The following is a 17,506-nucleotide window of genomic DNA, read 5'->3' on the forward strand; positions in this document are numbered from 1 at the left end:
AATCTTTATGCTCAATGAGTTGTCATCTACTGTAATTCAGACTTGTGTATGCAAGTCTGATAGGATCTTAGGTACTACAGATTAATACCTAATTTCTTTTGCATCTGTTTCCAAAAATATTACTAATGCTTCACATATTTTTCCCATAAATAATTATACACAAAGGAAAAAGAAATTACACATAAATCAATTTATTTATCCAAACAAAACAGAGGAAATGTCAGCCCTCAAATCTTTGATTTTTTTTTTCACTGAAATCTGTGGATCTGGTTCCACAACTTAAAGTTGTTTTGTGTAATAATATTGTACAATATATTAAAAATATTCATAATTCAATAGTTTTTTCACATTATATTTCACAAACAGTATCACAAAAGTTTTTCTTAAGTAAGCAACAATGATTCTAGAAACACTCAAAAAAGCATAGCAATGCCCACAGTTACAAGAAAAAGTGCACATTACCTAGTCACAATCACAGTCAGTCTATATAAAACAGGTATGTTTATGTACAAAATATCATCACTGATGCCTTAAACTCATTGTCAAAAATTGAATTACATTTTTACATGAAATAAGGCAAATTCAGGAATGCACAAGGGACGTGATATTTAACAAAAGCTAAACAACTAAACATATCATACTGTGCAAAGAACAAAAGTACTTTCTACGGCTAAAGTGAAAATTATGATTCAGTGCACAAAGAAACACTAATAAGGTGTAGCCCACATTGTAAAATAAGGATCTAGAGAGGTTGGAATTTTCTATTTATTTTTACAGATTGTTGTTTTTTTTGTACAGGTTTGGGTCTTGTAGGAGGTTATAATTCATGCTGGAAGTGGAAAAAAAACTAAACTATTTTCACCCCTTTTTATTTGGAGAGTGGTTAGCAGTATAGGAGTCTGCATGGCAGTGTGCTGCTAACCCCTCTGGCAGCTAAAAGGGTTAACCCGCTGGGTGCAAAATGGGTGAGGCTTTTACCCTCCCAGTGGGTCTGTAAAAAATATCTGCTTAAAATGAAAAATACACACCAGAGTGCAAATTATCAGATTGTCACTTGCAACCTCTTAAGTATTTAGTCATTAGTATCCAACCTCCGAGAGAAGAACGTGTACACGTTAAGAGCAGCAAAACCATGTGTTGATAACCGGGTAGAGACATAGGTTCCCTGGGATGGGTCATATAGAGAGCTAGTAATGTATTGGCAGACTATATTCCCACAATGCGTGACCTGACAATGGTGCCAGGGGAATCCTGCTAAATGGACTGTATGTATCATTATGTTGCTAAGGAATACTTCACACTTAAGTCTCACAGACAATAAATCAAAAATAGATTTGTAAACATATATAGTAATTCAGTAGCTTTGCCACCACCAGTGGTCTTAAGGATGTCCACCAGTCACACTTTAAAGGGAACCGGTCACATCCCAAAACGCTATTAACCGGCAGATATAGGGTTAATCTGCAGGTTAATAGCGTTCTAAAGCTGCCCAGCTGCAACAATGAAAGCCCGGCTGCTGGGAGGTAATGAACTTTATTCCTCCTGGAAGCCTCCGGCTTTCAGTCATAGAGGCACAGCTGGCACAGCTTTAGTCATTACTTGGTGAACTGACTGACAGCCGGATCTGCACTGATGAACTGCTAAACCGGCTGTCAGTCAGTGCCGGGGTCGTGGTTACTGCTGCCGCTCACGGTATTCTGAGCAGTGACTGAAGCTGTGCTGGCTGCGCCTCAATGGCTGAAAGCCCGAGGCTAACAAGAATAAAGTTCACTTCCTCCCCGTAGCCGGTCTGTCAGTGCAGCGGCCACATAGCTTTAGAACGCTATTAACCGTCAGATTAACCCCATATCTGCAGGTTAATAGTGCTTTGGGACATGGCCGTCTTGCCGGAGTTGGGTCTAGAGAGCACAAACCCTTTGAATAACTTTGTTATGAGGCAGTAACTTCTCTTATGTAGCGTCCATCCAGAATGTCTAGAACCTGCAGCCTAAAGTATGCTGAGGAGAGTTCTCTGTAGGTTCTTCACAATGTTCTACTATTTCTAGAATAGTCTCTAATCTACTAAACATAACATTTTATGAAGTCCCTTTTTGTAATGGAAAATTCTGAATTTATGTAATTTAAGTAGCTTTTTTAACAGATTGACATCTTATCACTTACTATCAGCATTTCCATTTCCTCTCTCCATTAGGTACCACCACAGAAGCTTCTGGGACTTTGCTCTACTCTAACAGAAACATTGAAATGAAAGAACTTCTTAACACATATAAAATATCACTCAAGAATGGCTTTATTTGGACCAGCATTGAGGAATATATTCCTCAATCCAGTGACCCCATAGTGGAAGTTTGAATAATGTAAAGTGTCGGGCGCTGTGCGTTATTTTTTTTTTTTTTAAGAAATCAGAAACCTAAAGACCTGCGGGAAACTGAAGTGGAAAAGAGATTCTTAATTCACTTGTAGGGAATGTGAAAACATCATAGAAATGAAAATGTCTGCATGAAAAAAATGACCATATAAAAATCACATTATTTAAAAAATATGCAATCCTTCCTTAAATGTTCTACCATGAGTGTATGTTGGCATTTTGTCCTGCTATGTCGTGCAGCTTTACTTCCAGAGTCAGTAGAACATTCCACTAATATTGCACTTGGAAATAATTTAACAACTTAGTGTCTTGCTTTTGCTCCACTGCTTTGCATGACTTAATGATCTACAGCCACATATGCAATATTTAAACTGACACACTGAGAACAAAAAGCTGGACACATCAAAGACCTGCAGAATGTCAGAGGTCTCAAGTTCACCGACAGCACCTTAACATCACTTCATGGATTGAAAACAGTGTGGCATTATGGTAATTACTGTATCTCCTCTACTCATCAGTGCGGTAACCAGACGGGTCCACTCTGGCATATACATTGTCAGCATGTCGTTCGTGGAACTCCAGCATTAAACCAGGCCAGGGAAGAGGTTGTGTGACTCAGTTCTGCTGTAAGATCAGGTTTTCTAGTTCATCTGCAGAACGTAACAAAAATGCTGCTGATTCCCGGTAGCCTGCCACGAGCTGCCTGACTGCGTTAATTTCAGTAGGGTTTAGCTGAGGTCTGGAGCTTGTGTTGCTGGATGATGTGGAGGTAGTCGCTAACTGCCTCTTCATGCTCAGGTCTGTTGGCCCTGCTGAAGACAAATCAAATTAAAAGCACATCAGTATCACAGACATGTAGCTCCCATACTGTACGCTGCACCGCCAGGCATAGTCATCTGTACACATTAGTCACATGTCATTGAAACTGCTGACAATGAACCACTAATGGTTTTCAAGAGCAGAAAATACAGAATAATATGTAAAGGGTATTCATTTGCTCGTAAGTAAAGGAAGACTGAAGCGTATAAGGAATGTGCAAAATTAATATATTAGACAGTCACAGTACTCACCAAGCGACTTCTTGTGTTCCTCTAAAGCACAAAGTTATTGAAGCTTAGCACTGGCACATGAATTGCCTTACCGACACATCCTTTATGTCAAATCCCCTATCACCATTAATAGCCACTCTCATAAAGGTAAGCAGTTCGAAAATAGGACAAGACAGTAGTTTCACATGCCCTATAAATCCAACAAGTACGGCCACAACTGTGGAGAAAACGAGCTGTAGCCAAGGACGTAACAATAGGGGATGCAGCAGTTGTGGTTGCATTAACATCTCGGACGGAGTCAGAAAGAAGGGGATGTGCACATGTTAAGGACTTGGTGCAGAAATGTTGGAAGGGAAAAACGCAGTGTAAAATAAGTGAATTTTTGCCCCGGTATTGATGCATGTTTTACATGCGTTTTTGGTGCAGATTTTTCTCCATTCATTAGTATGAGTGACATCTGCCTTAAAAATAGAAAGAAAATCTGCAGCAAAAATGAAAGAATTGACATGATGCAGATTTCAATCTGCACCAAATCTGCAAGTCAAGAAAAAGTAACATGTGCATGAGATTTCAGAATTTTCATTCACTTTGCTAGCATCAGAAAACAAATCTGCAAGAAAAACCCTGCAACAAATCTGCAATGTGGGCACAGGCTCTATAGGGCGCCAGGGCTGCCATCAGGGCATTACTGCCCTTACTTGCGTATGGGGCCCGGTCCGGGGACGCAAGTTCAGTTGAAATCTATTGCCGTACAGGACCACTTCCTGCACTGCAATAGGAGCCGGCATCAGAGACCGGCAGCTGACGTCGGCACGCAAGTCGCTGGAGTCAGCGCCTCAAATGGTTGATGAAGAGGACGCGGCTGAGCCGCAGTCAGTCGCTGAGCCGAAGTCAGGTAAGGAGAAACTTTTTTTTGGTACTGAAATCCACAAAATGGGGAGACCTATGGGTGGCAGGATGGAGATGGGGGGGGGGGGGCAGGATGAGAGGAGACATATAGAGGCAAGATGGGGACAAAAATGGGGGCAGGATGGAGACATATGGGAGGCAGGTTGGGAGCACATATGAGGGGGTAGTATAGAGACATATGGGGCCAAGATGCAAGGACATATAGGGGTAGGATGGAGACACATGGGGCCATGATAGGAAGACCTATATGGGGCCAGGATGGGAGGACATATATAGAGCCAGGATGGGAGGACATATGGGAGCAGGATGGAGACACATGGGGCCAGGAATGAGGCACATGGAGGCCAGGATGGGGGACGTTATTACAGGAAGATGCCAGGATGTAGGACATTATCACTGTAGGGGCTAATTAAGGGATATTATTACTGCTGTGATCTGGTCATGCTGTGACGGCATTTGTTCCTTGTATGTGTTATTATTCGGTCACTGTGCGGTGGTAATATATGATCTGGTTATAGTGTGACGGTATTTGTCCCTTGTATGTGGTATTATTCGGTCACGGTATGGCGGTATTTGTCCCCTGTATGTGGTATTATTCGGTCACCACTATGTGGTGGTATTATGTGGTCTGGTCATGGTGTGACGGTATTTGTCCCTTGTATGTGGTATTATTTGGTCACTATGTGGTGGTAATATGTGGTCTGACCATGGTGTGACGGTATTTGTCCCTTGTATGCGGTATTATTTCGTCACTATGTGGTGGTAATATGTGGTCTGGCCATGGTGTGACGGTATTTGTTCCTTGTATGTGGTATTATTCGGTTACTATGTGGTGCTAATATGTGTTCTGGTCATGGTGTGACGGTATTTGTCCCTTGTATGTGGTATTATTTGGTCACTATGTAGTGGTAATATGTGGTCTGGCCATGGTGTGACGGTATTTGTCCCTTGTATGTGGTATTATTTGGTCACTATGTGGTGGTAACATGTGGTCCAGCCATGGGGTGTCGTAATTTGTCCCTTGTATGTGGTATTATTGGTCATTTTAAAAAATGTATGTGACACATTCCCTTAAAGAAAACTAAATAAAAATATTCCTAAAAAGAGTAGTGGGTATTTTAAGAAATATTTAATAGGTTAGAGTAGAGTAGAACCTTGCCAAAAGAGTCTACCTTGTCATGGTGGCGGCTTAAAAAATCTTTTTGCCAAAACAAAAGCTGATGGCTATGTTTGTGATATAGTATTCAATGGGAACTGTTAATGTGTGATTGGTGAGGACGTGGTGCAGAAGTGGAAATTTTCCAAGAGTTGGCGGTGGGACTGTGGAAGGTTTGAGGGGTGGAGGCGGAGCTGGAGTGGAGCCTGGGCAGAGTCTCAAGGAGGTCTGAAAATGTTGCCAGTATGGAGCCCTGAAACTCCTGGTGGCAGCCCTGAAGGTCCCACCCAGGGGCGGAACTACCGCCTGTGCAGCCGGTTCATTGAACGGGGGCCCCGAGGGAGAGGGGGCCCCTCCAGCCTCCAGCAGGGCCGCCATCAGGGCATGACTGCCCTGACTCCAGTATGGGGCCCGGCCGGTAGGGGCCCCCTCGGGGGCCCCCCTCTTGTGCGTCTCTCTCCTCATGGGGCCCCCGGCCCCATGCTATGCGCAGGGTCCGGGACATTTCAGCGCTGAGCTGCGCTGTTGCAGCAGCGCCTTCATGATTCCCCTGACTTCCGGTCATGTGACGGTGCCGTCGCATGGCCGGAAGTCAGGAGAACCTGCGGTCAGCGATTTGGACGAGCGCCAGGATTCTGCAGGGATCACATGGGGGTAAGTATAACAAGTTTTATTTTTTTTAAAATACAATTAACTAGGAGTGGAGAGATGGGAGATGCACATGTGTGTGTGTGTGTGGGGGGGGGAGATGGGAGATGCACATGTGTGTGTGTGGGGGGGGGGAGATGGGAGATGCACATGTGTGTGGGGGGGGAGATGGGAGATGCACATGTGTGTGGGGGGGGAGATGGGAGATGCACATGTGTGTGGGGGGAGATGGGAGATGCACATGTGTGTGTGGGGGGAGATGGGAGATGCACATGTGTGGGGGGGGAGATGGGAGATGCACATGTGTGTGGGGGGGATGGGAGATGCACATGTGGTGGGGGGGAGATGGGAGATGCACATGTGTGGGGGGGGAGATGGGAGATGCACATGTGTGGGGGGGGATGGGAGATGCACATGTGTGGGGGGGGATGGGAGATGCACATGTGTGGGGGGGGTGGGAGATGCACATGTGTGGTGGGGGGGAGATGGGAGATGCACATGTGTGGTGGGGGGGGAGATGCACATGTGTGGTGGGGGGAGATGGGAGATGCACATGTGGGGGGGGATGAGAGAGGTGCACATGTGGTGGAGGGGGATGAGAGAGGTGCACATGTGGTGGAGGGGGATGGGGGAGGGGGATGAGAGAGGGGCACATGTGGGGGAGGGGGACGAGAGGGGCACATGTGGGGGAGGGGGATGAGAGAGGGGCACATGTGGGGGAGGGGGTGAGAGATGTGCACATGGGGGGATGAGAGCTGCACATGGGGGGGTTTGAGAGCTGCACATGGGGGAATTGGGAGTAGGGGGATAATGAGCTGCACATAACAAATGTGGGGTGGGGGAGAGTAAATGATAAATGATGATGGGGTGGGGAGAGCACGGACATGATATAATGAATTGGGGCAGGGGGTGCATGTAAATATTGAATGCGGGGAGCAGGAAGTATAGAGTAGGGGGCGTTGCGGATGCAGGAGTGTGACTGGTAACAAATTGGCGGAAAGAGTAGAGGTTCTAATTAAATTATATATTAAGTGCCTATTTACAGTTAATGGGGGCACAGTGGTGGATTACAATTTATATTTGGAATGGTAGGTTGCATAATAACTAACCATATATTGATGGTGGATGCACGTCTGTATTCAGCTGCGTAATGTAGAAGTTGGGGAATGTGCTCTAGATAACTGTGTTATTTTATGCAGAGACGAGTCCTGGCTGGAAGACGTGATGGCGGTCTGTGCTGGATGAAGGAGAAAAGCGAAGATGAAGGACTTCACCTAGAGACGTCACCGGTGAGTCAGTCTATTACATGTACACTGTGTATAATGTCACTGGTGATCACTGTATTACCTGTACACTGACACTATATACAGAGCTCCTGTGTATAATGTCACTGGTGATCACTGTATTACCTGTACACTGACACTATATACAGAGCTCCTGTGTATAATGTCACTGGTGATCACTGTATTACCTGTACACTGACACTATATACAGAGCTCCTGTGTATAATTTCACTGGTGATCACTGTATTACCTGTACACTGACACTATATACAGAGCTCCTGTGTATAATGTCACTGGTGATCCCTGTATTACCTGTACACTGACACTATATACAGAGCTCCTGTGTATAATGTCACTGATGATCACTGTATTACCTGTACACTATATACAGAGCTCCTGTGTATAATGTCACTGGTGATCACTGTATTACCTGTACACTGACACTATATACAGAGCTCCTGTGTATAATTTCACTGGCGATCACTAGATTACCTGGACACTTACGTTATACATACCATGTATAGAGCTCCCGTGTATAATGACACTTATGGTAATATTAGTAATGTGGTGGTAATATTAGTAATGTAGTGGTAATATGTGGTCTGGTCATGGTGTGGCAGTTTTTCTCCCTTCTGTGTGGTATTATTCGGTCACTATGTTGTGGTAATATGTGGTCTGGTCATGGTGTGGCGGTATTCCCTGTATGTGGTATTATTGGTCATTTAAAAAAAAAATGTATATGACACATTCCCTTAAAGAAAACTAAATAAAAATATATCTAAAAAGAGTATTGGATATTTTAAGAAAATTTTAATAGGCTAGAGTAGGGCCCGCCCAGAAGAGTCTACCTTATCGTGGTGGCGGCTTTAAAAATCTTTTGGCCAAAACAAAAGCTGATGGCTATGTATGTGGCGCCGTCACATGGCCGAACGTCAGGAGAACCTGGTGGCAGCGACGTGGACGAGCGCCAGGATTCTGCAGGGATTGCATGGGGGTAAGTATAACAAGTTTTATTTTTTTTAAATACAATTAATTAACTAGGAGTGGGGGGAATCAGAGATGCACGGGGGGGATGAGAGATGCACATGGGGGGGTGAGAGATGCACATGGGGGGGTGAGAGATGCACATGGGGGGGTGAGAGATGCACATGGGGGGTGAGAGATGCACATGGGGGGTGAGAGATGCACATGGGGGGGATGAGAGATGCACATGGGGGATGAGAGATGCACATGGGGGGGATGAGAGATGCACATGGGGGGGATGAGAGATGCACGGGGGGTGAGAGCTGCACATGGGTGGGATGAGAGCTGCACATGGGGGGTTATGTTTACATAACTTTGTTGCCTTATGAAGGGCAGGGGGGGCCCCCCAAAATTTCTTGCACAGGGGCCCACTACAGTCTGTGTCCGCCCCTGGTCCCACCAGTATAATAAATGAAGCATGATAATAAGGTGGTCAGATTGCATCTGAGTGTCCCCCTCCAGTAGGCATATACGCCCGAAAATCATGCACGACAGAGCACACGTTGACTCTGTCGGCACCATTATAGTCTATGGCCCTGTCGGTGCATACGCCTGAATCCCGTTTTGTTGGGGGTTCGAACGTAAGCCCTGACGTGAGCCAATGAATGTGGGCAAAAATGCTATGTGAAAGCACCCTTAAATCCAGAGACAGAATGGCAAATTTTGCATACTTTGGATTAGATATATTGTTGGACTCCCATCTCGAAAGGCTGTTGTGAATGTAGGAACTGTTCTGAAATTGTGTGAATGCTCAGTGTCCCCACAGACACCAGGGGGACAATGTAATGTATAACTTTATGACAATACTGTGTCTGTAGCACTGCTATGCTTATGTTATCCCCGCTTTGCGATGGAAATCATCTGAACTCCAGGTATGCTGTTGCCTGCAGCTGACCCATAAATACAGTGGTTTAGCTCCACGTCGGTGCACTGTGTGCTGCGCTCTCCTCCCTTAGCTGGGTTCTGACAAACACTTAAACCACCTGCGGCATCCTCTATTCTGATTTTCCTGGCAGCACGTCATTAAACTTTCATGTCTTTGTTGCCAGTGATCCCTTTTCTCCTGTAGCAGATGGGACACACATATCATGCCTGTATTATATTTCACTGCTTCTTCTTAGAAATAATACAAGAAAGACCATTTTGACCCACCTGACACAGGATACAGTCATTTTAATAAAAAATATGAAGTAAGAATAGTGCAGTAATTAATTAACATCTCTTGTGAATAACTCGAAGACATACATACACTGTGTGCAGAATTATTAGGCAAGTTGTATTTTAGAGGATTATTTTTATTATTGATCAATAACTATGTTCTCAATCAACCCAAAAGACTCATAAATATCCAAGCTTAATATTTTTGGAAGTTGGAGTGTTTTTTTTTAGATTTGGCTATCTTAGGAGGATATCTGTTTGTGCAGGTAACTATTACTGTGTAGAATTATTAGGCAACTTAATAAAAACCAAATATAATCCCATCTCACTTGTTTATTTTCACCAGGTAAACCAATATCAGTGCACAAAATTTAGAAATAAACATTTCTGACATGCAAAAACAAAAACCAAAAAAATTAGTGATCAATATAGCCACCTTTCTTTAGGATGACACTCAACAGCCTTCCATCCTTAGATTCTGTCAGTTGCTTGATCTGTTTTCGATCAACATTGCGTGCAGCAGCCACCACAGCCTCCCAGACACTGTTCCGAGAGGTGTACTGTTTTCCCTCCCTGTAGATCTCACATTTTATGATGGACCACAGGTTCTCTATGGGGTTCAGATCAGGTGAACAAGGGGGCCATGTCATTACTTTTTCTTCTTTTAGACCTTTACTGGCCAGCCACGCTGTGGAGTAGTTGGATGCATGTGATGGCGCATTGTCCTGCATGAAAATCATGTTTTTCTTGAACGATACCGACTTCTTCCTGTACCACTGCTTGAAGAAGTTGTCTTCCAGAAACTGGCAGTAGGTCTGGGAGTTGAGCTTCACTCCATCCTCAACCCAAAAAGGTCCCACAAGTTCATCTTTGATGATACCAGCCCATACGAGTACCCCACCTCCACCTTACTGGCGTCTGAGTCGGAGTGGAGCTCTCTGTCCTTTACTGATCCAGCCTCTGGCCCATCAAGAGTCACTCTCATTTCATCAGTCCATAAAACCTTTGAAAAATCAGTCTTAAGATATTTCTTGGCCCATTCTTGACGTTTTATCTTATGTTTCTTGTTCAAAGGTGGTCGTTTTTCAGCCTTCTTTACCTTGGCCATGTCCCTGAGTATCGCACACCTTGTGCTTTTTGATACTCCAGTAACGTAAATATGGCAAAACTGGTGGCGAATGGCATCTTGGCAGCTTCACGCTTGATTTTCCTCAATTCATGGGCAGTTATTTTGGCCCTTTTTTGGCCAACACGCTTTTTGCGACCCTGTTGGCTATTGGCCATGAAACGCTTGATTATTCGGTGATCACACTTCAAAAGTTTGGAAATTTCAAGACTGCTGCATCTCTCTGCAAGACATCTCACAATTTTGGACTTTTCAGAGCCTGTCAAATCTCTTTTCTGACCCATTTTGCCAAAGGAAAGGAAGTTGCCTAATAATTAAGCACACCTTATATAGGGTGTTGATGTCATTAGACAACACCCCTCCTCATTACAGAGATGCACATCACCAGATTTACTTAATTGGTAGTTGGCTCTCAAGCCTATGCAGCTTGGAGTAGGACAACATGTATTAAAAGTATCATGTGATCAAAATACTCATTTGCCTAATAATTCTGCACACAGTGTATACATGCATTAGCAAAGAACCATATAATGTCTTTCACCGCACAGGCTCCATCTGGATCTGGGGGAATTTTAATTCTTCTTAGGCTATGTGCCCACAATGCAGAAATGAAGCAGAAAATTTCTGCATTTCCCTGGCAGAAAAAACGCATGCAGATTGTGCATGCGTTTTTCCTGCCAAATACATGCGGATTTGAAGCGTTATTCACATGCGTTTCCGAATGCGGATTGACAAGCGCTTTCCAGGCGATTTTAGCATCACTTGGAAAATGCTTGACAACTAGGTCACACTATATAAATCCATGCAAACAGCATGGATTTATATAGTGTGACCGAAAGAATGTTTAAAAATAAAAAAATAAACCAATACTTACCTTCCGATGGCCCGGGATGTGTAGGTGCGCTCGTTCCTGGCTGCCAGGATATCGCTGGACACTGCACTGAAGGGCCTGCAGTCACATGACTGTGACGTCACCGAAGGTCCTTCAGTCCTGCCCGCAAGCACAGGGAAGGAGACCGGGGGCCGTCGGAAGGTAAATATAATCTTTTATTTTTTATTTTATTCTTTTTTTCACAGGTACAATGGTACCCATGTCAGGATGAGAGTCTCCTCTCCTCCAGAACTGGGTACCATCCGCACATTGAAACGCATATAATCCGTGAGTACAAATGTACTGACACGGATTATATGTGTCTCAATGCAAGTCAATGGCGGCGATTACGCCGCGCTTCCGCAAAATTAATGGACATGCTGCGGATTTTTGAGCGCAGCATAAACGCTGCGGAAAAATCCGCAGCATGGGCATTGACAGTGCGGCTTGTCATTGGGGACCATGCGGGGCGGATTACCAAGCGTTTTTGAAGCGTTTACGCTGCGGAAATTCCGCAGCGTAAACGCTTGAAAAACGCATCGTGGGCACACAGCCTTACTGTGGCTTTGCTTTTACTTTAGTATTAGGACTTGCAATTATGAGGACACGTGTCACGGGTTGTGAGCTTGCGTATTTTGGCCAAAATATAGACCAAAACCTCATATATTATACAGTTATATGAAAAAGTTTGGACACCCCTATTAATCTTAAGCTTAATGTTTTCTTAAAATTGGTGTTTTTGCAACAGCTATTTCAGTTTGATATATGTAATAACTGTTGGACACAGTAATGTTTCTACCTTGAAATGAGGTTTATTGTACTAACAGAAAATGTGCAATCTGCATTCAAACAAAATTTGACAGGTGCATAAGTATGGGCACCCTTATCATTTTCTTGTTTTAAATACTCCTACCTACTTTTTACTGACTTACTAAAGCACTTTTTTTGGTTTTGTAACCTCATTGAGCTTTGAACTTCATAGCCAGGTGTATGTAATCATGAGAAAAGCTACTTAAAGTGGCCACTTGCAAGTTGTTCTCCTGTTTGAATCTCCTCTGAAGAGTGGCATCATGGGCTCCTCAAAACAACTGTCAAATGATCTGAAAACAAAGATTATTCAACATAGTTGTTCAGGGGAAGGATACAAAAAGCTGTCTCAGAGATTTAACCTGTCAGTTTCCACTGTGAGGAACATAGTAAGGAAATGGAAGAACACAGGGACAGTTCTTGTTAAGGCCAGAAGTGGCAGGCCAAGAAAAACATCAGAAAGGCAGAGAAGAAGAATGGTGAGATCAGTCAAGGACAATCCTCAGACCACCTCCAGAGAGCTGCAGCATCAACTTGCTGCAGATGGTGTCACTGTGCATCGGTCAACTATACAATGCACTTTGCACAAGGAGAAGCTGTATGGGAGAGTGATGCGAAAGAAGTCGTTTCTGCAAGCACGCCACAAACAGAGTCGGCTGAGTTATGCAAAAGCACATTTGGAGAAGCCAATTTCTTTTTGGAAGAAGGTCCTGTGGACTGATGAAACCAAGATTGAGTTGTTTGGTCATACAAAAAGGCGTTATGCATGGCGGCAAAAAAACACAGCATTCCAAGAAAAACACTTGCTACCCACAGTAAAATTTGGTGGAGGTTCCATCATGCTTTGGGGCTGTGTGGCCAATGCCGGCACCGGGAATCTTGTTAAAGTTGAGGGACGCATGGATTCCACTCAATATCAGCAGATTCTTGACAATAATGTTCAAGAATCAGTGATAAAGTTGAAGTTACGCAGGGGATGGATCTTTCAGCAAGACAATGATCCAAAACACAGCTCCAAATCTACTCAGGCATTCATGCAGAGGAACAATTACAATGTTCTGGAATGGCCATCCCAGTCCCCAGACCTGAATATCATTGAACATCTGTGGGATCATTTGAAGAGGGCTGTCCATGCTCGGCGACCATCAAACTTAACTGAACTGGAATAGTTTTGTAAAGAGGAATGGTCAAAAATACCTTCATCCAGGATCCAGGAACTCATTAAAAGCTACAGGAAGCGACTAGAGGCTGTTATTTTTGCAAAAGGAGGATCTACTAAATATTATTGTCACTTTTCTGGTGAGGTGCCCATACTTATGCACCTGTCAAATTTTGTTTGAATGCAGATTGCACATTTTCTGTTAGTACAATAAACCTCATTTCAAGGCAGAAACATTACTGTGTCCAACAGTTATTACATATATCAAACTGAAATAGCTGTTGCAAAAACACCAATTTTAAGAAAACATTAAGCTTAAGATTAATAGGGGTGCCCAAACTTTTTCATATAACTGTATATATATTTTTTGCACTTATTTATTCCAGAGTGCAGCCAAGCCCATCAGTGTTGGCATTGTAAACTGGGGTGTCTGTGCTCATGGGGTGCACTCAGATAGCACTGGGCAGCCTGCCTAATCTAATAGTATGGGCATGATGAATTGGCTGTAAGCCAGACACTGTGCTCTACTGATGTGTGACCAGCACTCTATACAAGCCTTTTTTTATGTGCAATTTTAATACTAAGCAATCATCTCCTCCATGAAGTGGTAGGTTGTGAGTGGTTGTCTCATTACTATTTTGCACCGGTGTTACCGCCATCTTTATTACATGGGTTTGCTGCATCCTGATAGTGCATTAGTTCTGAGACCTGGGCAGGTAAATACTGTTACCGTTTTTTGCTTTACTTTTTTGTTGAATTCTGGGGGAATTTTAATTCCTCTTATTTGGCTTTGCTTTTAGTTCTATCAGGATCTGAATGTCAGAGTAATTCCACTATTGAAGCAAGGCTTCTTAGCGAGTATACTTCCTTACATACTAAGTCTGGCTTCTTAGCGAGTATACTTCCTTACATACTGAGTCTGGCTTCTTAGTGAGTATACTTCCTTATATACTAAGTCTGGCTTCTTAGCGAGTATGCTTCCATACATACTGAGTCTGGCTTAACGAGTATGCTTCCTTACATACTGAGTCTGGCTTCTTAGAGAGTATACTTCCTTACATACTGAGTCTGGCTTCTTAGAGAGTATACTTCCTTACATACTGAGTCTGGCTTCTTAGCAAGTATACTTCCTTATATACTGAGTCTGGCTTCTTAGAAAGTATACTTCCTTACATACTGAGTCTGGCTTCTTAGAGAGTATACTTCCTTACATACTGAGTCTGGCTTCTTAGAGAGTACACTTCCTTACATACATACTGAGTCTGGCTTCTTAGAGAGTATACTTCCTTACATACTGAGTCTGGCTTCTTAGAGAGTATACTTCCTTACATACTGAGTCTGGCTTCTTAGAGAGTATACTTCCTTACATACATACTGAGTCTTGATGCCTTGATTTTCTTCTTCCAGAATCCAGTTACAGTATCCAGAAAAGGTTATCACAGGTTAGCACTGGTGAATGGTACAAGTGCATTTTATTTCATATTTAACATAAAAAAATAGCAGGACATAGTGTTCTCTACTTTCCTGTGAAATTGTGCTGCTTGATTGTTTCAGTTTTTACATTACAGATGAATTAAATCTTTCAGTTCTGTAATTCTTATGTATTACTGTGAGCAATTATTTATATGTTATGTTTTGCTTATATAGTGCCATTAATTCCGCAGAGCTTTACAGACATTATCGACACTGTCCCCACTGGGGCTCACAATCTACATCCCCTATCAGTATGTCTTTGGAGTGTGGGTGGAAACTGGAGAACCCAGAGGAAACCCACACAAACAAGGGGAGAACATACAAACTCCTTGCAGATGTTGTCCTTGGTGGGACTGACTTGAACCCAGGAGCCCAGCACTGCAAGGCTTCAGTGCTAACCACTGAGCCACCGTGCTGCCCCAATGACTGTCTTTCCACCTGAGTGATCTCAGTTGCATGTAATGTGCTACCATACTCTGTATTCTAAATGTGCACCTTATTCAATATTTACTATTAATTGTATTTTCTATACAGTAGGCTTTTATATTTATACTTTATTTTTTCACTTAGAAGCATTTAACTAAATGAAAACCAGAACATGCCAATTAAATAACAGGAAAGCCCTGATTTTTAGCATCAGCACTATGCGTCCGTGCTGTAGGTTGGCATGCTGTGCTAATAGAACGTGCAGGGGATTGATTATAGACTCACAATATCTTCCAGCACCGCACAAAGAGTTAATACACAGTAATTTACCACCTGCCAACTGAATTCCGCAATACAGTGCAACAGTCCAGTCATAGGACATAGCCTGAGATCGAGGGATGCTGACAGCACATTTTACATTCAATATTTTATCTATAATATTCTTCAAATCCCAAACTAATAAAGTCTGTGTGTAGGAAGAGGTCAGCGCTTAGGACGCTTCCTTATTTTTCTAATAACTTGTAATCACCGCAGGTAAGGCTTCAGCAGGTGTCAGTGGGATAGATCTATGTAAAAATGTCACCCTAAGATGGACAGGGTCATTAACCATTCCCCATGTAGTATGCAGACAATATGGTAAAGGTGGACAGTGAAAGTCCCATCATCCAACAAGTCCCTCACTGATGTCCACCTGGACTATGTTATCTGAATTCAGCGACTCATCCTGGATGGCACCCCCATCTTACCTTTTGTCTGTATGGCATAGTGCTTACCCAATTGCTCAACCACTAAAGGTGGCTCAGCTCCTCCAATATTGCCTGCTTATCACAAACTGTTGGTATCTAGGTTGCATGACACACTATAAGGGATTTCATCTGAATGAGTGAGGAATAAGAGTATTTACTAAATGAAGCCAAGCTTGGAGTAGAGTAAAATAAGTAAGAAGTAGAATCTTTTCTATATACAGTGGGGAAAATAAGTATTTGATACACTGCCCATTTTGCAAGTTTTCCCACCTACAAAGAATGGAGAGGTCTGCAATTTTTATCGTAGGTACACTTCAACTGTGAGAGACAGAATCTAAAAAAAATCCAAAAAATCACGTCGTATGATTTTTACATCATTTGCATTTTATTGCATGAAATAAGTATTTGATACAATAGAAAAACAGAACTTAATATTTGGTACAGAAACCTTTGTTTGCAATTACAGAGGTCGGACGTTTCCTGCAGTTCTTTGCACACACTGCAGCATGGATTTTGGCCCACTCCTCCATACAGATCTTCTCCAGATCTTTCAGGTTTCAGGGCTGTTGCTGGGCAACATTGAGTTTCAGCTTCCTCCAAAGATTTTCTATTGGGTTCAGATCTGGAGACTGGCTAGGCCACTCCAGGACCTTGAAAATGCTTCTCACGGGCCACTCCTTAATTGCCCTGGCTGTGTGTTTCGGGTCATTGTCATGCTGGAATACCCAGCCACGACTCATCTTCAATGCTCTTACTGAGGGAAGGAGGTTGTTGGCCAAAATCTCGCGATACAAGACCCCATCCATCCTCCCTTCAATACAGTGCAGTCGTTCTGTCCCCTTTGCAGAAAAGCACCCCCAAAGTATGATGTTTCCCCTAACATGCTTCACGGTTGGGGCGGTGTTATTGGGGTTGTTCTCCTCTTTCTTCTTCCCCCAAACACGGCGAGTGGAGCTGATACCAAAAAGTTCTATTTTGGTCTCATTGGAACCAGGGCTGTGGAGTTGTTAAGCCAAACCTCAGACTCCTCAATTTCCATGACACCGACTCCGACTTCCTCATACATGGCTCATGTTTAAGTGATAAATTTACTGTAGCACAGATTCATCTCAGCTAAAAGTCTAGACCCTTAGATCAGGAATGGAAAAGACATTTATAGGACATTTCATAACTTTCCCAAACCCTTATGAAAAAAATATTTCCCACAAATTTCATTGAACTACTGTACCCAATTTATTATATATTTTAGGAGTTGGAGTCGGTCCATTTTATACCGACTCCGACTCCACCAAAATGGACACCGA

The 17,506-nt window shown here is 43.2% G+C and overlaps 1 protein-coding gene across 5 annotated transcripts in view; it reads right to left on the reverse strand.

Moving 5' to 3' along the window:
- Positions 1-205: 205 nt before the first annotated feature.
- The window catches only part of NOL4 (nucleolar protein 4), a 406,127-nt gene continuing 388,826 nt past the window's right edge, over positions 206-17,506 (reverse strand). For 2 of the 5 annotated variants that reach the window (XM_073679222.1, XM_073679224.1), the window contains one exon: positions 209-3,177. In XM_073679222.1, coding sequence (XP_073535323.1) covers positions 2,984-3,177 — 194 coding nt within the window. In that variant the 3' untranslated portion in view covers positions 209-2,983. Of the gene's footprint in view, positions 3,181-17,506 lie in introns of all 5 variants that reach the window. The other 3 variants (XM_073679220.1, XM_073679223.1, XM_073679225.1) reach the window with 2 other exon arrangements.

Source organism: Phyllobates terribilis, unplaced genomic scaffold (genome assembly GCF_046119375.1).
Source record: "Phyllobates terribilis strain yellow unplaced genomic scaffold, ASM4611937v1 Scaffold_4__5_contigs__length_816908805, whole genome shotgun sequence".
Taxonomy (NCBI): Eukaryota; Metazoa; Chordata; class Amphibia; order Anura; family Dendrobatidae; genus Phyllobates; species Phyllobates terribilis.